Below are 21638 nucleotides of genomic sequence, written 5' to 3' on the forward strand. Positions count from 1 at the left end.
ATGGTATAGCCTAGTCCTTCCAGACTACAAACCCGTGCAGCACATGACTGGAGAGAAGACCCTAGGCAACTGTAACACAATGATAAGTATTTGTGTATCTAAACATAGAAAAGGTACAATAAAAATATGGTATTATAATCTCATGAGACTGTCATCATATATGCTATTTGCATTTGTCAAAAATATGCTGTGCATGATTCTATACATAATGCACATATAGGATATGTACATGTATATACATCTATAATGTATATATACATGTACATATATGTGTGTGTGTATGTATTTCTCCTGTGTGCCTTCACAACATGATTGAGGCAAACAACATCTGAAGAATTTAGGAGTTCACATATGTCAGAGAGTCCCGGTCCTTGCTATCTTTCTTTCTCTGATACTTAGCTAGGATTATCACAACATGCAAGGCCTTGACTTACAAGTGTTTGCCGTGTTAACTTCTTGGTGAAAAGATTTGGGCTATGAGGATATACTATCATGTTATCCATCAAGTTCTCCTGTCTAATAGGGGCTAGTGTCCTCTGAACATCTTCCATTATGAAAGGGGAGCAATGCATGTGCGTGTCCCTTAAGGCTACTGTGAAAGTCAAATAAGGTCGCGATGGTTGGATGCACAGGAAGGAATTGACAAATGGACTCCCACTGGTATGATAGTGATTTTCTGCCTCTTGAGTTTCATTCAGCAGAATTTCTTGCTGTCACTTGAAAGTTTACTCACCTAAGGCTATTTTAAAGTGTTTTGTCAACCACAATTCCAAACACAGTGACACAAGAATGAGCAGGGGTAGATATAACAAATCCAAACACTCCGTTTCAGGCAGTGTCATCTGAGGCGCTTCACCAAACAGGGCTTGGTTTTCCAAAATCAGGCCAGCAGAGCCTCCTCAACTGTGCAGCTGGCCAAAGCTAAAGAAATCATCCCATTACCAAATGTATTTATCCATTTGTAGCCTATGTCAGCTGCATCACTTAGCTTTTACAAAGAAAAAGGCATTCAAAGAACAACAAAAGTAAATAAAACACGCCACCTACCAAGAAAGAACGGACGCATAATTATTTGCACAAAGCATTAGAAAATACTGTGATATTTTATTATTAAAAATGCTGCTGAAAAGTTTATACATATGTGTCCGGCCATATATATCTTCTATCATTACTTAAGGCAAAATAAAAAACAAAATTGCAAAATAATAACCCAAGGAACCATTAAACCCTGCGTGCCTTTGAAGATCAAGAATAAAAGCCTAGGAAATGATTTTTTTTTCTTATTTTTCTCATTTTTTTTCTTTTTTCTCTTTTTCATAGATAGCAAGTATATTTTTTTTCTCATAGAACTCTATGAAGATTCTATAACTTCTTTCCATGTAGAAATAAGATATCATTTAAGATGTACTAAATCACTTTTGATCATAATCCCCTGTAAAAGCTAAAGTTATTCACTTAACAGGAACTCTGTTTTTCCTTATTCAAATGTCACAAGCCTGACGCGTTACTGTACATATTGCTAGCAGGAGACAATTGGAAATACTAAACAAATACTGGAATTCACATTACAGACAGACGAAACCAGCATGGGTGCCACACATCACTTCCTTTGTAGTTTCACGGAGAGCCTATTTGTGGTTGCTCAGGTGGGGTCATACACTGCTTGCAGAAATGGCCTGATCATAGCTCTATGAAACAATGAATTGGGAATGAAATCTTACCATGACACCTCTCTGTAGGACAGAAATGTTGCTTCACGTGTGCTAAGTTGAGATAATAATATTTCACATATTTATATACAGAGAATCACTCTCAAATTTAACCCAAGATAAGCAATAGGATTTGGGGATGACTTTTATGCATTTCTAAAAACACTTTTCTTTTTTCTAGAGGTCACTCTCAAACACTGATACATCACTATAGTTTGAGTGTAGGGATTCAGTAATCAAAGGCTGTTACTGCAAAAGAGCCAGGCAGCTGGACAATTTTTATGAGGAATGTCCACTTTAGCAGAGAGATTTAAGACTGGATTTCTAGAATAACCCACAATGGAGCCGAGGGACATGATCTTCAAATATCTTTGGCTACTGTTTCTTGGTAATGCAATAATTTTTGAAAGACAAAATATAAAGTAACCGTTGCTACTATGTTTCCTTCCACCTTATAACACTCAAAACTTTCCTGAAAATGAGAAGAGAAATGAGAAAATGACAAGCTATTGGAAAGAAAAATCTCTGATCCCTAGGTCACCAATTTAAAATGGGTGAATAATTTCCATTCAATGTCTTCTCAGTGAAGTTATCCTAATTTCCCAGAAAACCCATGCAAAGCAGTTTTAATGTTCTATCCTTTTCTTCCCCCATTCTTCTATAATATTCATCATTTGGTGACCAGATATACAAATTCACAAAAAGTGATATTTTCAGACAATCATTTGTTTGATCCCATAAATGATACAAAAAAATTTTAAAAACCTGCTTACTGATAAATAAGGGACCGAGTGCTTAAACAAAAAGGAAAGACACATGTCTTCCTTCAATCTGATTAGCTAAGCTGAGCAGGTACTTCATCGGCCAAACCCTCCCGCAGCTGCTAGGGAACACAGAGCCGTATTTACTCCACGGGGCATAGCCCCACCAAAGGCAAGCTTTCTTCTTTTTTTGGCAGGGCCCTGAAATGGGAAGCAACTCTTCCTAAACATATTCAAAGGGCCAGAGCTACAGAATGGGACTTGTATTTTTGTTTCTCCCTGCTGATTCTCTGTGTGTGCATGTCTCTAATTTAACAAGCTGTAAATACATTCCACTTTGGGGACTCATCTCTGTACTGCAATTTCATGAAGGCTAACACATACGAGTCAAAGTTTTTCAAAACAATGGTCTCCTAAGAATGCTTTTGCATGCACCTGTGCAACCTGACGGGGGAAATAGGCCACACAGACCGTCTGGGTCTTCTGTGGGACATCACATCCTCCTACAAATGAGAATCTCATGTAAGAAAATCCCATGTCTTTGTTTACCACAAGTAATTAAGAAGAAAAGCCTCTTTTGTTGGGGAGGAAACAGAGCTGATATGACTAATGTGTATATATATATATTTATATACATACAGAGCACAATGAAAAGCACAACCTTGCTAAAAGCTCTTTCAAACTGAAAACACCAATAAAAGCTTTTTTTCTTGTTTGTCTGTTTGTGGTTTTGTTTAAACTCACAGCTATATACATTTTTAATTTTTACAAAGTTTCTTAAATATAGTTCAGGCTGGCAAAACACCTCTTTGCACAGAACCATACAGATTTCTCTGCATAGTCCATTCTTTTATTTTAATAATAAATTTCTATGTTTCCTTCTCTCTGGATTACAGCTCCATGTGCTGGGCAAAAGCCCATTGACGCTTTCTTCACTTAAGGAGAGCCATCCATTGTGTGGCACAGAAAGAAATGTTTAAATTTCCATTGTAATTAAAAAATATTCAGTGTCCTTGGGTGAGTTTCAGAAGTGTCAGCTGCTTCCATGATGTTAGAAACACCCAGGTCCTTGAAATGGTGATGTCCTATCACACTAAACATCGGTTGGAGTGGTAGAGATCTTAAAGCAGTATTTTAACAGAAATGTGTACCTTTCACATTTCATAGGGTCAGAAGTCGATCTCGTAATACTGGAAAACACCAACGAGAAGGGTCTGCTGGGATGGGATGACTGCCTTTTTGCATTTTTGTCTTAAGTCAGTGGGACAAAAACATTCCTGGTTTGGAGACTTTCTTTCTCTCTTTATCTCTTCTATGTTGCTGAGCAGGTGGTGCAGAGGGATAGGAGGGGAAATACGGCCAAGCTATACTCTAGTGGTGGAATGTCCGTGGGGTAAATTTGTACTGTTTTGTCCTCCACTGAAGGTGTTAAAAGTGTGCAAAGGCTGCATCCCCGTCAGTGTGTTTGGAATCATGGTGATGGTGTTTGGCGTCATAAGTGGGATATCATCTGGCGACCGGCGCAGCGTGAGGGTGTAGTCTGGTGGGCAGGTGAGCCTCAGCGTGTCATGTGCCTGCAGCGACTCACACTCGTGATCGTGTTCCAGCTGCTTCATCTGCAGAGACATGATCTCTTCGTTCTGGATGTGAGCGATATCATTTGTGGTGTTTCTCTGGGGACTCGGGCGCCTGTGAGTCTCATGGCGCCTCTTGTCCTTTTTGTAGTACAGAGCCGCAAAAGCTAAAATGTTGAGGAAGAGGAGAGATGCCCCGACGGCAATGGTGACACTTAATTCAGTGGAATAATCCCGTTTGGTTTCAATGAGGACAGTTGTGTCCTCGGGCCCCGTTTTGTGAGGGTCCTTAGAGTGTTTGGGATTGTTGGCAGGAGTGATTGCTGGGCGTTTGGTCGTTGGCCATATCTTGGCAGGTGATCGGCGGGTACCATAGGGAAATGATGTCATGTCTGGAGGAGGAACCTTTGTGGTTGTTGAAACATACTGGAATATCTCGTTCAAGTTGTGCAAATGAGGAACGAGTTCCAACCAGAAAGCCACTTTCGTTGCCCGGTAGTGATCTCTCACTCTGGGTTTCAAGCCTATATGCAGGTAGAGCTGGTCTTTGGGATTATACTTGGACCAGGCCACTTCTTCAAAGCGGTTGGGTTTTGTGTGAATGAACTTGGTATCCTGAGGAACTGGTTGATTTGGATCACTGGGGATAGAAGGAAGAAAAAAAAGAAAGGTCATACTCTTCCACATGTGACATGAAATTATCTTAAACCAATAAATCAGGAAGTTACAATCTGCTCTTCATATATATTTTTCAATGAGCACAAAATACCCAAGCAGCAAAGGTACATTCTGCTTTAATCCTAGACATGTCTACCATGTTGTCTTTTCCCTTAAAAATTGCTTATTTTTCTTTTAAATATAAACCCTGATAGCAATATTATGGCATTTTTATAACATGTCTACTATTTTTAAGGCATCAAATGATCTTCAAAAATAAAGGCAAAAAAGGAAAACTAAGTGTCTCTAGGAACAATTTCAGTATTTCAAGTTTCACTCTCTTGAACTGGAAAACTCATCCAGGAGGGATTTGCTCCAAAGGGATATTTGGCAAGGTCTGGAGACATTTTTGGTTTTCATAGATGAAGGGTTGTTCTATGAAGGGTGGAGGTCAAGGATGCCACTAAACACCCTCTGGTGCACAGGAGAGACCCCCACAGCAAGGAAGTTATCTGGACCCAAATGTTAACAGTACTGAGGTTGAGAAATTCTGATTAAGAAGCTATTGTTCAAGAAATGGGCATTCTCTTTCTTGCTCAAGAATTTCTTTGGAAGTAAATGAATAAATGTTGCAGTTTTAGCAATGAAAATTGATATTAACAGTCAAAAATTGGTTTTATAATTAGAAAATGTTTGTAAACAGGCATATACACCATGTGTTTGCTCTCTATTTGAAAGTAAAATACCTAGTCTTCAAAATACCTTTTGAAGACTAAGTCTGGAAAACATGAAAGCACGCTATGTTAGCTGTAAGAAGTTTGCTAAAATGGTACATATAGTTATGATGAGGTTAACATGTTTAAGATAAATAAGACACCCGGAAACAAGCTGAGGGCTGTTACAGATGCTAAGCTGTGCTTGGAAACTATGAGCCAAAGAATTATCTTATTATTATTTGCACAAGTGGGCACAGGTAGAAGGAAAATCATAAAAATTTGGAGATAATTCATAAAACATAGGGCCTTTAATAAACATCTTTGCAACCAACTCTCTTAGGATAACACTTCCTCTTCAAAAAACAAATTACCAAATGCTAATTTCTTCCAGTTTTTGACGGTTTGTAAAGTAAGCTACAAAACAGTTACATCTTAAGGTTTATTTGTTATAAGAAAGATTTGAGATTACGCATGGTAAAATGTTATGTACTAGTTAGTACTGAACATTCAGATGTGATGTGCAGACCCAGGCAAGCAGGGAGTTGCAACATTCTGATCAATGGCTCCAGGTGTGAGCTAAGATCTATGTTCCAGGTAACTCCTCCTTGGCGGCACTTTTGTGACACTGCCTCCAACCATTGCATGGCCTGCATGGCAGAAGGCTGCAGGACCAAGGAAGATCATGTATCTGTAGCCATTACCAGACATTGTGCAGGATCCAAACAATATACTTGACTCAGAGGTGACACATTTGCTAAAGGAAGATTTTATCCCCTCAGTCTGAGTCTGTGGTGATGATAAATCATTTCCCTGTATTCAACTTTCTGCAGCTCTGGCTAGTTAACAGCTGTGAAAACTTGAGCAAGTTTTCCAGCCAGTATTGGCCTTAACTCCTCTACATGGTGGATGAGAATATCAGGGTTGGAGGTAAGTGATGAAGGTTGAAAGATAATGACAAAATGTCTGGCATATGGTAAGAATTCAGGAAATATTATCCCCTCTCTTTCAAAATAAAAATTAGAACACCTACAATATTGCAAGGGAGGGAGAACTAGGGAGTGATATACTGTGTATCAGAGTACATACTGTATTTCTATATTGCATACATTGTACAGTGTATAAAAGTATATTGTATATTACATACTATATACAAGGATACTGTATAGCACAGTTTATACTGTATACTAACTGTATACTATATGCAGTATATATATGTGTGTATATTATGTGGGTATATATGTGTATGTGTATATCTATCTATAGATATAGATATAAGATGTATAATGTAATACAGAAGAAAAAGAAAGTTGACCTCTACCTTTTAGTTGAATGCACACTAACTGCTGTGTTTTCACTTTACTAAGAGGGTGAAAACAAATATATATAATCTGATAGGTTCTAATACCATGAGTTTTCTTATTTACTGATAAACAATATATTTGAAAAGTCTTCTGCTTTTTTATTTATTATACATGTATTCTTATATGGTTTTGAAAAAATGTTGGATTCAATGCAACATCTCATGTTTCTTGTGCTTCTTTAAGCTTTCTGAAATAATTTTAAAATTTTCAGTTATTTAATGTGTGTTAAAAGAAAAATAAGTGAATAAATATTTTAGGAAAAAAATCCACTAATATTAGTTATTGATTTTTAATATTCTAAAGAAACAAATGGAAGTGAAGATTCCTCCTTTTTTTCCATGGATCCAATTTTACTGAATTGGGTCTATTAGATGTGTGGCTGTATCACCTATTATGCAGTGAGCATCTAGGAGATGGAGTATTCTGTTCATTTTGGGTACTAGGCTATTTCTGAAGGAACTCAGGGTATATTTGAAAGGTAAAGAAAACACATTTAATTTGTTCTTGAAGAATAAAGCAGAGGATTTGGAAAATCCACAAAAGTGAGCTGCCGCCTGATACGGTCTGTCTATTAAAGATCTCAGAGATGCACAGCCAGAATTCTTAAACCCAGATACACTTGTGGAGATTATGGTAGCCCAAGTCATTCTCCCTTACCAAACCCTCCAGACAGTGAGACCTAGATGTGGGGTATCAGTGTTTTGTTTTTTAGATTTTATTCAGCATAAGGACTGTTTAAACTCCTGTGAGTAAAATTAAAGATTGTAATGACTGAGGATAGAAACACAAGTTGGTCTCTCCAGTAAAAGACTCAATGCATGTCTCTCTCCTTATCCCCCAGCACCTAACACGGCCATTTCCCCCTGCCCTGTTTTATTTGAGATGTAATCTTGGCAGCAGAGACTCAAGTGCATTTCTAAGGTCTAGTTCATTTCTTTAGCTAGAGATGGATATAGTACTATGATCTCTCTAAAAATGTCTGTGAATCCTCTCAGCTGTTCCTTTAAGTAGCACAGGTTTTCCTTATACCCAAAACATTGTTCGCAGTTAACGATCTGTTACCAAACTAGTTTATTATGCATTCAGTGACTCCTCTGCCACACCAGGTGGGGATGTTCATTCATTCAGCTTAAAATCCCTTTTTGGTAATAAAGGTTGCCTTTACAGCCAGAATTATGCTGCAACTCTGTAACCCATCCCCACTAAATACCTCATTGTAACTTCTTTCTTTCCTAAAGATTTAACAATAGTTGAATATAAATTAATCATAGGATACCAGTACATTCAAAAGCAGTGATGGCATCTGATGCAAACAGGATAGAAATCAATCTGCTGTACAAACCCCAGATTTGATGGAACAACATAAAAAAATCAAAATATGTGTTGACCTGATTTTCCATTACAAAACTCTCTTCTCATTTCTGACTTCCAATAGCACATAAGGTCTTCTACTATATTATTATAATGTATTGTTTGATTACTTTAAAGCACTGTTCTTTGTCATACCTTATAAATAAACCAAGATTCCCCTACTCCTTTTTGTCCATCTCTTTCCACACAGACCTCAAAATGAAAGAATCCTGGATCAATGAGCACCTAAATTTTGTTGATCAGCTTGGCCAAACCCCTTTTCTCCTATTCCCAAAGTAATTTTACAGGAAAAGGACTTTAATGCTCTAGAACCCTTTTCAAACTTCAGAGTTAGTTTTCACTTTTCCTTGATGCTGCTCAGAGTCAAGGAAAGATGTACTTTTCCAAAAATGGTCTCAATCTACCTTATTTCTACAATGCCTCTGCATGTTTGAGCTTACACGGTTCTCTTGCAGCATGATTTTAGTCCTCTGACCTGGACTAACATTGAAACTCCTCCTTGCTACAGGGGAGAATCCCGCTCAGGCACAGGCCTGGGCAACTGCTTCCCTATTCAAAACAATAATAAAAAAGAAATAGCAAGGATTACTTGAGGCCCTGGCATTCACTGATTTCAATATCCTGTCTTGATCAAGGTTTTCATAATTTAGAGCCTCGGCAGGGACTTCCTCCTCATTTCTACTCTGTGTACTCGCTGCCTCCGCCTTTCCAAGATGGGAGAGCCCTCTCACCTAATGCTACCGTGAAAATATGCAGCTGACATGATCTATAAGCAAGGATCCAATTGTCCCTCCCTTCCTCCTTCTTTCCTTCCTCCCCTCCTCCCTTCCCTCATTTCTCTTTCTTACCCTCCTTTTCCCTGTTTTCCTTCTTTCCCTCCCTCCCTCCCTTCTTCCTCTCCTCCCCCATCCCCTTTTTCCTTTTTCCTCCCTCTTCCTTCCTTCCTCGCTTCCTTCCTTCTTTTTCTCTCCCTCCATTTTTTCCTTCCCTCCCTCGCTACTTTCTTTTCTTCATCTCTTCTTTCTCCCTCCTCCCTTCCTCTCTTGCCTCTTTTCTTTCTTTCCTTTCCTTCCTTCCCTCTTTTCTTCCTTCCTCCCTTCCTTCCTTTCACCTTCCCTCCCTCCTTCCTTCCCTTCTTCTTTCCTTCCTCTCCTCCTCCCTTCCCTCTTTCTTTCCCTCCTTCCTCCCTTCCTTCACTCCTTTCTTGATTCCCTCCCTCCCTACTTTCTTCTCTTCTTCCCTCCCTCCCTCCTTCCCTCCCTTCCTTCCTTTGTCCCAACTCTCTTTCCTTCATTTCCTCCCTCCTCCCTTCCTTTCTTTTCTCTGCCATTAACATCCCAACATAATTTTTCTGTGCCCATCCCAAATCCAAAGGTTTATGTATACCAGGTATACGTGCCTTCAAACCTAGACTAAAGGTCAGAACCATCTGCTTTGAGGTGTCTGCATAGAAGCATCCAGACACCATCCTCCTCATCTCGGCAAACACGTGCGCCATTGAGAGACTGTGCTGTGTCTGCAGGTTTAGAACGCCTGACATAACGCCCACTGAGAGTGGTGAAGCATGTCCTGGCACAATGCGATCCTCTCTCCACGGCACCGTGTAGTGACAGACACGCTGGGAGCTATTCTTGTTTCCTCCTGTCACCTCCAGTGCTGGAAGGGAACAGTGATGGTATGCAGAAATATGCCCTCCTGTTCTGTGAGTCATCGTCTGAGTGTGTGCTCTGCAGAACGGCGTTAAACTTGGCAGCTCACAGGATGACAACAGATAAGGTGCATCCCATACTTTCTCCTTACGGGCATCAGGTTGGTTCGTTCTCTGCACCTGGTGACCAGGGACTCCTTCTCTGCCCTGGAGTGATCGGGCCACCACCCAATTTACAATAAACAAATAACTAGCAACTGCAACTGAGGTCCTTGTCATCCACTGACGAATACCTAGCTCACCAGACTGTGCCTGACGGTGATATTCCCCATTTCCTTCTTTTATGGAGCTGCCATGGAGGTGTGATCCCTTAATCTATTTGTATTTGAATCCACACGTTGCATTTCACATGGGATGTAAGTTCTGAGTAACTTCCTTGAGGAATCATTTGAGTCATTCTAATACCTTTCCAATGAATTAAAAGAGCTCACTGCATTAATACACTCAGTGTTATTTCAGGGATGTTTCCCATGGGCGGAAGAAACAAAAATAGAGGCTTCAGACGGACTGACATTCGAGCTCTGGGTACCTCAATGAACTCTCTCTACCAGCAGCTTTTGATTTCAGTAGCATCAGAGTGTTTCTCCAAGTTCCAGCAGTAATTCCTTCCTCATCTCTTCCAGTCATGTCAGGGCCTTCATGAAAGCTAGACGAACCCTCAACACAGACCATGAATGGCAACATGAATGTATTCCCTAAATGCAGGGGGGAAACCACAGGCTCTAAGCCAAGTGGTTTTAAGAAACAGATTCATGGCATGAAAAAGCACTCAATAACAGAGAGAGCACTGTGGTATTCTCACGGCTCTCTCAGACCTTCATGATGTCTTGGTAAAAGCATCCATTTGGTGCCAGCAGTGATAACGATCACCTCATGGAACTAATTAACCTCCTTTATCTTTTTCTGTCTTTTTTCCTTTTTTTCATAATGAGAGAGCCAGTCTCAGTCTCACAGCCCTTGGGAGTCAGGAAGAGCTAATGAGAATTTAACAGCATTATTTAGATTTCACTATTGCTTTAATGGTTCTATAAAATGTATGAGGAATGATTCTAGCTTTCCACTTAAGATAATCACATAAAGTTTATTTTCAAATCATGTAAGGAGGAAAAGAAAAAGCATATGGTTTTAATGAAAGTAAGTAAAGAGAGTGTTTACAGACCAAGTCAGTAATACCTTTAGATGCCAATGTAGTGAAGATTGAATGAGTACAGCCATGTTGATGGAAGTCTTTAGGCTTCAAGAAGATGAAATTCTCTGCAAGGGCAGACACCACTTATCTTAGTGCTGTCACAAAAGAGGGCCTGGCCCTGGCTTCACAAGGTATTAGAGATTGAATACTGGCTCCCCGTAAAGTAAGATACGTTGAAGTCCTAACCCCAGTACCTCAGTATGTGAGCTTATTTGGAAATAGGGTAGCTGCAGATATGACTATTTATGTTAAGATGAGGTCACATACTGGAGTAGGGTGAGCTTCTAATGCGCCTTGGCAGATGCTCTTATAGGAAGACAGCCATGTGGAGACAGAGACACACGGGGAGGCCATGAGATGACAAACACACAGAGTGGGGTGGTGCAGCTGCAAGGCAGGAATGCCAAAGTCTGCACCCAAACACGAGTAACTAAGAAGCAGCAAAGAAATACCTTCCTATAACTTTTGGAGGGAACTTGGCCCTGCAAGCACCTTCATTTGCAACTTCTGGCCTTAGGAAGTGTAAACCGATACATTTCTGTTGTTATAAGACACACACTTTTTGGGCTTTTTTGTTTTTTTTTTTTTTTTTAAGACAAAGGTTTCGTTCTGTCGCTCAGGTTGGAGTGCAGTGGTGCAAACATGGCCCACTGCAGCCTCAACCTCCTGTGCTCAAGTGATCCCTCTGCCTCAGCCTCCTGAGAAGCGGAGACTCTCGGCCTATGCTACCATGCCCAGCTAAATTTTTTCATTTGTTTTGTAGAGATGGACTCTCACTATGTTGCCCAGGCTGGTCTTAAACTCGTGGCTTCCTCAGGCGATCCTCCTGCCTTGGCCTCCTAAAGTACTGGGGTCACAGGCATGAGCCACTGCACCCAGCACAGACATACAGTTTTTGATACTCTGATAACAGCAGCCCTAACAGACTAATAAACAAGGTTTACTTTTTTAAAAAAAAGTATAATTTGATTTCAACAATTTATTCACACAAGAAAGAACCTTTCAGTAATAAGACAAGCATTTCCATCAAATGTGGGTCCCTCCTCCCTTCTCCTCCAGGTAGCCTTTCTCAGACCAAATCTACAAAGCCTGATTATTGAAAGTTGGTGTCCAGGTGATACCTTTTCCACTACAAAAACATGCTGTACTTTTGCCAAGAGCACAAAACATTCTTAAACCACTCCCCACCCAAACCACTTTGGAATCTTTGTACAGTATGCCAGCTGCTAAACACGTAGGCATTGAAACCACCAGCATCCCCAGATCTTCTAAGGATTACTGTGCATAACTCATGTGTGGCAGGGCCACTGCAGTCTCAGAGCCTCATTCCGCATGGGAAGATTTACCCTCCCTGGGTGACAGGCACATCTCTCTCTCTCTCTCTCATTCAGTGTAAAGAGGCTCAGGGTGACGATGGAGGCACACACTGGTAGAACAGAATGACACCCCATCCATTTCCACAGTTACATTATTAGACAAGAGAAAATGAAAAGATGCCACAATGTCTGGAGCTATTTAGGATGTTTTGGGTTCTTTTCTCCCATGGTTTGCAGAGAATCCGCTCGGCAGAATATTGGCAGACTCGGTTGTATATGTGCTTTTTGTATATTTTATATTTTCTACTATATTTAGGCCAATAAATGAGCTTTCCTGTGAGATACACATATATGTGTGTTTGTGTGTATGTGTTTATATATGCAAGCCATATAGCAATATGATACAAATATCATATATTTTATTTGCTCTATCTCTATAGCTATTTATATAGCAAAGAAAATACAATATATATTTGTGTATGTATATACATATTTGTATTTGTATATATAGTATATATATTTGTATTTGTATATCTAGTATATATACTATATATATTGTATTTGTATATATAGTATATTTATTTGTATTTGTATATACAAATATATTTGTGTGTGTATATATACAAATACAAATATATATGTACTATATATTATACATATGGGAATATCTATATTTTTATAGAGACATTAAATATATATAGGAATATATATTTATATTTCTGTATAATTATTATGATATGTGTTTTCATTCCTATGGCCAGGCAATCAACACAATTCCCCAAGTGGTGCATGTGCTGTGATACCCTCACAAATTAACAAAAGAGATATGGTTGAAATTAGACTTAAAACTCTGTAATCAGGGCTGGCGTGGTGGCTCACACCTGTAATCTCAGCACTTTGGGAGGCTGAGGTGGGAAGATCGCTTGAGCCCAAGAGTTTGAGACCAGCTCACGTCACACAGCAAAACCCTGTCTCTAACAAAACAAAATTAGCTGAGTAAGTTGGTGTGCATCTGCAGTCCCAGCTATTCAGAAGGTTGATGTAGGAGGATCCCTTGAGCCCAGGAGTTTGAGAGAAGCCTGGGCAACATAGCAAACCTGTCTACAAAAATCCATGTAAGGGCATGGAGGTGCACGCCTGTAGTCCCAGCTACTCAAGAGGCTGAGATGATGAGAGGATCACATGAACCCATGAGTTTGGGGCTTCAGTGAGCTATGATTGTGCCAGTACACTTCAGCCTAGGCAACAGAGTGAGACCCTGTTTCTACCAAAAAAAACAAAAACAAAAACAAAAAAACAACAACTAAAAATTAGCCAGGCATGGTGGCGGGCACCTGTAGTCCCAGCTACTCAGGAGGCTGAGGCAGGAGGATGGCTTGAGCCTAGGAGTTCAAGGCTGTAGTGAGCTATCGTTGCACCACTGCACTCCAGCGTGGGCAACAGAGTGAGACTGTGTCTCTAAAACAACAAGAACAAAAAAACAAAAACAAAACCGTTTAATCAGCTATTAACAGAACTGTCCTATATGTATGAGTCCTGCACCTGCAGGTAGGAACTCTGGAATTCCCAATGGGCAATTAGAACTCTAGTAAAAATCTGGTTTGACAGTTGTTTTACTCCTATAACACTTTAGGAGTAAAGAAAAAAATGAGTTCCATAGATGTTGCGGGAGAAGCTGCCTGTTACTGCGTGTGTAAGCGTATATCTGTGTGTATATGTGTGCACACATGTGTATGTGTGTGTACGCACGTGTGCTCCTGCAAGTGGCAGTAGAAGCAATACCTATATTGAGGACCCAAACAAGTGACGAGGACAGCGATACCCCAGCACGAAGAAGAACGTACCCAGTTTTGGCGAAGTTCGTCCAGTAGGTCATGACCACGGCGCTGAGCATGACGTCGTTCTTGGAGAAATTACAACTGAAGAGCTCGGTGGGACCGACCATGGGGATGCCGAAGACGTAGGGGACCTCATCGCCATGGGCCGAATCCGCCCAGCTGGGCTTCATTTCGCTTTGGCAGTGATGATAGAAGGCATAGAAGTAGGTGGGGGAGCCGTACTGCGCGTGCAGGTCGGCGGTGGCCACGGCGGGGGCCACCCACTGGTGGTCAGTGAAGAGAGCCACCAGCGTTTTCCGCCGCGTCTCCGGGTTTTCCTTATCGGCCCAGTCTGTGTACATGAACTTGATAGTCTCGCGTAAAGTGTCTTTCCCTTCAGGATAGCCGTAAAGGTTGTCCACGAAGTTGGACACGGAGAAGTCGAAGTCATTGGGCGTCACACCGTCCTCGTTATCCACGATGCCGTCCACGAACTTCAAGCCTTCCCCTTGGTTGACGCCCAGCATGATGTCATAGTTGAGGAACTCGCCTTGCTCCATCAGGATCTGAGGGTCGTCTGGGATGACGTCGCCGTCAATCACGGGCCCGAAGGCTATGTGGTAGGTGGCTGGGGTGATGGTCTGCTGGATGAGCTCCTTGTAGTTCTTGTTCCGCAGGCATTCTACCATGTCCGTGGTGTCCAGCATGTTGCAGCCGACCTTGTCTGCCAATATCCGAGTGTACTTGGCCGGCTGGTAGTTCACTGCCCAGCTGGACAGGGCGGTGCCGCTCTGAATGATGGCCTTCTGGAAGAGACCTGCAGGTGCAAAATTGTGGACATGCAAATGAAAACCCGCAGGACAGAAACGCAGCTTTTACTGAGCAATGAAGGCTGTGATTGTCTCTCAGGCATGTGAATTTCTGGACGTAGTAGCATTCAACTCTGTCAGGGGACCTTTTACCCATTTTCATTTCGATTTCCCCTTCCCCCCTCCTCCTGAACATTCATTTTAGGCAATGTTATTCTACACACACAGACACACACACACACACACACACACACACACACACACGAGTTTAAGGAAATGAAACCACATTTACACTTTTCCTGCACTGGTAAAACACATGTGATTTCTTTTTCCTTCCACAATCCAGTGTCATTTTTGCTTCCTTGCCTCCAGATGCCATATATAAAAACTCCAACAGCAACTGCATTCCCCATTTCCAAGAAAAAAAAAAAATGCTTTAAGCTAGTAAAAGGTCAAAGGCCCTCTTGTCTCACAAGCGAAACTAGGTATCTCTTCATTATGGGAAAAAAAATAAATCCACTTGAATCAACTTCAGAGTATTAATTCAGGAATGCATTTTTACTTATACCTTGAGTCTAATGAAGATATTAAGATCTGGCAATTAAAATAAATACACTGAGTTAGCTATGCTTAAAGAAATCCTCAACTGGGTGCCTAAATGAGTATTTTTTGAAGTCACTTCTTTCAAAACTACATCCATTGGAAACTCAGAGATGTGTATATTTTATTTTGCCACATATAAAAAATGCTTTGCTTGGTGAGAAACTTGAAAAAGCATGGGTAATTTTAGGAGTAAAATTCTGTGTAGCTTAAAATTCTCCATGAGTTCAGTCTACTACATGGATGTCCAGAAGTATAAAATCTGTATTTTTAACTACGACAGGACAAGAGAGGCGGGCTGTAAAAATCAGCATTCCATTTACGATTGCTTCCCGCCGTTTCCGTGGATCCCAGCCCGAGTCGGGCACTAAAGAATAAGGCATTCAGCTGTGAGTCCAGAAGTTCATGCCCTGTCGATTTTTAAGGTCACAGAAGCAATCAAATACGAGGAAAATATGATAGTCATCAGGAAGATGTGATTTTAAAGATTGGAGGATTGCCCAAAGATGACACACAGGACTGCAACTTGAAACCAATATAGCTTTGACCAAAATGTCATCAAAGCCATCTTGGGAACGTTTCTGTCAGAAATGTGCAAGTATTGACTTGCATGCTTGGCTCTGAAGATTATTTTAAAATGTCCAAACAAAAAAACAAAAACAAAAACAACCAAAAAAAGTCAATATGTATTCAGTTGGATACTTTCAGTAGTTAAAACATTCAGAATTGGAAAAAATGCTGTGAGAAGTTCCTTTCCTGCCTTTCTCATAACTACTGGCAGTAATTTAGGCAGTAGTGTATATATAAGTAACATACATAAAACATTTATTTGTATGTTAGGGAAGCAGTATAACTCCTGATAAGACTAAAATAGTTGGATAATGAAAAAAAATCACCCATAATTCATACTTTAAAACACAACTCACCTTAGCATAATGAGTATGCTAGGAGTTCACTTAATTCTTAGCTCTTTCCCCCCATTCAAATGTCTGTTTTGCATAGCTGAGCCCAATATTTATATAGCTATCTACACTGTGTTTTTCCAGCTGATGTAGATCTTAGGTAAATTCTTAAATTATTATTATTTTGAGTAAATACATACGGTTCATTATAATTTTCCTCTCCTTTTGATCTTGTAGCTTTTCATTTCATTCTTTGCTATGATACTAATACTGGGGTGAATATCTTCATAAAACTATCACTTTCCACGAGTACTTTGTCTTCATTAGACCACATAACCAGCAAGGAATTCCTAAGGCAAACAGTCTGGGTATTTTTATTTTTATTTCAGACAGGGTATCACTCTGCTACCCAGGCTGGAGTGCAGTGGCGGGATCTCGGCTCGCTGCAGCCTCTGCCTTCCAGGATCAAATGATCCTTCCACCTCAGCTTCCCAAGTAGCTGGGACTACAGATGTGTCACTTTTTTGTAGAGACAGGGTTTCGCCACGCTGCCCAGGCTGGTCTTGAACTCCTGGACTCAAGCAATCTGCCCACCTCGGCCTCCCAAATTGCTGGGATGATAGGCAGGAGCCTGGCTTGCATTTTTCATAATTCTTGATTATATTGATGGGCTGTTTAGAAGCATGCCGTGCAGAAATGACTGATGCAAAGGTATAATAATTTCCAACCTATTGACTTAAATAATTAACACCTCCCTCCAATTAATGTGGCTTACATGTGTTTGATTACTCCTAAAGTTGGTTCTGACTGCTTTCTAAATCTACAATTGTGATTGTATCAATTGAGAAAAGTGAAAATCTAGGTATTTTCAAAAATGCCATATAAATCTCTCTACCAAAGGGTTCATCAGATTCTTCACTTTTCCTGTTTTTGAAATAAAGTTAATACAAACATGAGCCTTTCCTCTTATTAGCACTACTAGGAGATCAAAGGCTATTTGGTCTCACGGGCAAAGCATTATGAACTAAAAACTCAAGGAATTTAGAGTTTGGAGGATTTTAGGAAACGCTCATCTGTCCTATCTTGGAAATTAAGACACTGAGGAGCATAGTGATCCAGAAACTTGTCCAGATGGTGCTGGAAGTGAAGAAAGTCCTGCAGTTACTCTAAAGAAACATGCTTTTTAATTGTATTTATTTATTTATTTATTTATTTATTTATTTATGTTGGGACAGGCTCTCACTCTGTCACCCAGACTGAAGTGGAACCTCACAGTTCACTGCAGCCTCAACATCCCTGGCTCAAGCGATCCTCCCACCTCAGCCTCCCAAGTAACTGGGACCACAAGCAAGTGCCACCAGGCCCAGCTGGTTTTTATTTTTATTTTTGTACAAAAGGGGTCTTGCTACGTTGACCAGGCTGGTCTCAAACTCCTGAGCTCAAGCCATCCTCTCCCCTCAGCCTCCCAAAGTGCTGGGATAACAGCCATGAGCCACAATATCCAGCTGGTAACTTTAAAAATAATAATTCCAGAGGTCAAGGTGGGTGGACCACTTGAGGTCAGGAAGTTCAAGACTGGCCTGGCCAACATGGTGAAAGTCCATCTCTACTAAAAATACAAAAATTAGCCAGGCACAGTGGTGGGCACCTGTAATCCCAGCAACTCGGGAGGCTGAGGCAGGAGAATCGTTTTGAATCCAGGAGGTGGATGTTGCGGTGAGCCAAGATTGTGCCACTGCACTCCTGCCTAGGAGACAGAGTGAGAGTCCCTGAAAATAAAAAAAAAATTCCATGAAGGTTTTGAGAACTTCAGGGTCAGTCAGTGTGGTGCCATTCTGAAGACCACTGACGATACAGAACAAATTACAAAGCTGTCTTGATGACTGAGATGGCTATTAGGGATATTCATTTGCACGTGGCCTGGTAACCCAGGGCTGGATCTGCTCTGCAGATTTTCCTGCTTCTTCCTTTTAGGCCACAGCCAAGAATTTGTGATCCTGTTTCCAGAACCAATTGCCTCAAATTCCTGTGGACTCCCCTTTGAAGTCTCCCATCGGATACTGCAGGGAGCCTCCTTCACAAAGGGACAGCAGGGAATCCACCGAGTGAGCCTCCGGGGAAAGCCTCAGTCACTCCTGTAGGGCTCGGGGTGTGGCTGCCTATGCTGACCATTACTTAGGCAGTATAACCATCTGCCTAAGTGATTACTCCTGATCTTGAACTCCTGGACTCAAGCAATCCTCCCACCTCGGTCTCCCAAATTGCACATCTGGTTGGGTACGGTTGCCTATGCTGACTACCTGTCCAAGTGCACATCTGGTTGGGTACGGTTGCCTATGCTGACTACCTGTCCAAGTGCACGTCTGGTTGAGGTAACATGATGCACATGTGTTTTTGCGGTTTCCTCTTTCTCTGCTTTGCCAATATCAGCTTTTTCCAGGGTAACACCAGGGCCCCAGGGAGGGTTTGGAGCTCCCACAGGGATAAGCAGAGGACCTCAGGCTGACTGACCCAGCAAGGAGGTCCTTCCTAAAAGTCATATTTGCAGGAGAGAGAGGAAGGGAGAGGGGAAAGCAATCTGTGGACACCTCCTAGTGCTGCATGCTGACCTGACCAGGAAGGAGGTCCTTTGCTGAAAGTTGTATTTGTAGGAGAGGAAGAAAGGGAGGGAGAGAGAGAGAAAGAAACAAAGAGAGGGACAGAGGGAGAGGGGAGAAAGGGAGAGAGGAAAGGAGATAGTGAGGAAGAGAGTGGGGAGACAGAGAGAAGGAGAGAGAGGAAAGGGGGGGAAGGGAGAGAGAGGAGGGGGGACAGTGTGAGGGAGAGAGAGAGAGGGAGGGGGGAGAGACAGTAGAGGGAGGCGAGAGAGAGAGACAGAGAGAGTGAGAGACAGAGCAAAAGAGAGAGAGGGAGTGGGCGAGAGGGAGAGGGAGGAGGATGTAGAGAGGGAGAGAGAAGAGAGGATGAGAGAGGGAGAGAGAAGAGTGGGAGGGGAAGAGCAAGAAGAGATGGAGGGAGACAGTCAGGGAGAGAGACACTATTCCTCTGGGTAGAATCTACTTCTAAACAAATGCACCGGACATGTTTCAATATTTCCAGAAGATTTAAAGAATTAATATAAATTAGAGAAGTGACTTCTTAAAAAACATGTGGCTAAAAGCCCTGATGGTTACAAAATCTATACACGGGCATCCCTTATCCACATACTGTCTCTTCCATATCACTCTTACTAAGTTGTAGCTAGAAGTTAATAAAATTTCAAATAGTCAAATACAGTCAGAATGGCAAAAGAAACAAAAGTGTCGAGACTTCTAAAGTAGTTATTTTGTTCCAATCATTGTAACCAACACCTAATTGTCACACATTTAAATTAGGAGAAAAATATTGCTGACCAAGCATGGTGGCTCACATCTGTCATCCCAGCACTTTGAGAGGCCAAGGCAGGAAGATTGCTTGAGCCCATGAGTTTGAGACCAGCCCAGGCAAACACAGCAAGACCACTTCTCTATAAAAAGTTTAAAAAATCAGCCAGTAGTCCCAGGTATTCAGGAGACTGAGATGGGGGAAGTCTTAAGCCCAGGAGTTGGAGGCTGCAATGAGCTATGATCGTGCCACTGCACTCCAGCCTGGGTGACAGAGCAAATGGAACAAAAGCTGACTTAAAAGACATGAAGATGGATTCATCTGATCTTTTGGGCATTTTCTGTTGCCAGAGTGACTTCTAGCAACCCGGACATGCATCTGAGATATGAACTCTGACCATTCATTTCTTGATTCAGTGCATTAGACTGTCCGCCCTAGGGGCGCCATTATTACCTTCTGAGTAGTGGGACAAGGTCAACAGGCTGACACAGGAGGCCCCGGCCCCCGAGCCAAAGATGGTCACTCGCTTGGGGTCTCCGCCAAAGGCTCCCACATTCTCCTCGATCCACCTCAGTGCTTGAATCTGATCCAGAAGCCCATAGTTGCCTTTTGCTGCCTGGTCACCGGTACTTAAAAACCCTACAAAAGAACACAAGACATTTTTGGTGGTCAAATATAAAAAGTGCATACACATCTCTGCTATTTGAAAAGATATCTCATAGCTTGTCTTCTTCATTCTCTCTCTCCTCAACCCTCACCCCCATAAATTAGAGGAAGAAGAGGAGAAAAAATGTTGTGGCAGAAATAATTATATAAATAATGGTTACTGTTTAGGTTGATGTTATGATACCATGGCATCTTTGGGTATACATGTGGCTAATATAGAAGGCAAAATGAATCTAAAATATTAATAACATGAAGCGATCCCAGAAGACGTCGTAAATTTTACTAGGTTCAAGGCATCATTTCTGTGCACATTTTCATTTTCTTTTTTGAAAAATGCAACAGACTCCTACAAGAAAGTTTTCAGGGAAAACAGTACGTGTGTGTGGGGTGGGGGGGGGCAGTGGGTGTAAGTGCACATGTGTGTCTGTCTAAGAATATGTCCTTGTATATAAAGGCAGTGTGCGCCTGTTTTTCTCACTGAATTAGTTATTAACATTTTGTTTTAACTCCTTTTAACGCTTAAGAAACAAAGTAAGTTACAGACTCCACTAGATCCCACTCACAAATAGTATGCCCCTCTATTTTCCTACATAGCAAAAATATGAGTTACATACAAAAAAAATGTAATTATTGAACCTCACCCAAAAGCTAATGAATATTCACATCTCCCCAACTGTTCCCAAAATATCAGTAGCTGGCCCTCCTTATTTTAAAAGGAAGGATTCTGTGAGTTGAGGATCTAGATTTTACTCAAGGCATACAATTCTTAATTTCTCCTTAGTAGTTGAAAAATGGCAATTGTGGTATTAATGATAGCAAAGTTACGAGTTAATCTGTTTTATTGTTTGTTCCTTTCGCATTGAAAAAACAGCTTGACTTGGAAAAACTGTTTTCCTCTGATGTTTTGGAGTCATGTTTCGGAAGACATACACTCTCCTACTCAGATTCAAAACTAGGAATATTTTCTAAAGCATCTTGCAAGTTTAATTCATTGCATAAACTTTAACCCAACTTTATGTCCAAATCTGTACTAGATATGCCTTCCAAAAAGACAAAGAATTTTAAAAAGTTTTTTTTAACCATTTCGCGTCCTTATTTGAGCCTTCCCCAAATACCCAA

At 41.1% G+C, this 21638-nt stretch overlaps 1 protein-coding gene across 5 annotated transcripts in view; it reads right to left on the reverse strand.

Moving 5' to 3' along the window:
• Window positions 1-1084: 1084 nt before the first annotated feature.
• The window catches only part of NLGN4X (neuroligin 4 X-linked), a 346508-nt gene continuing 325954 nt past the window's right edge, over window positions 1085-21638 (reverse strand). For all 5 annotated transcript variants that reach the window (XM_025373357.1, XM_025373356.1, XM_025373358.1 and 2 more), the window contains 3 exons: window positions 20307-20492; window positions 14207-14996; window positions 1085-4684 (listed from right to left, as the gene is read on the reverse strand). In XM_025373357.1, the coding sequence (XP_025229142.1) occupies window positions 3835-4684; window positions 14207-14996; window positions 20307-20492 (1826 nt within the window). In that variant the 3' untranslated portion in view covers window positions 1085-3834. The remainder of the gene's footprint in view (window positions 4685-14206; window positions 14997-20306; window positions 20493-21638) is intronic.

Source organism: Theropithecus gelada, chromosome X (genome assembly GCF_003255815.1).
Source record: "Theropithecus gelada isolate Dixy chromosome X, Tgel_1.0, whole genome shotgun sequence".
Taxonomy (NCBI): domain Eukaryota; kingdom Metazoa; phylum Chordata; class Mammalia; order Primates; family Cercopithecidae; genus Theropithecus; species Theropithecus gelada.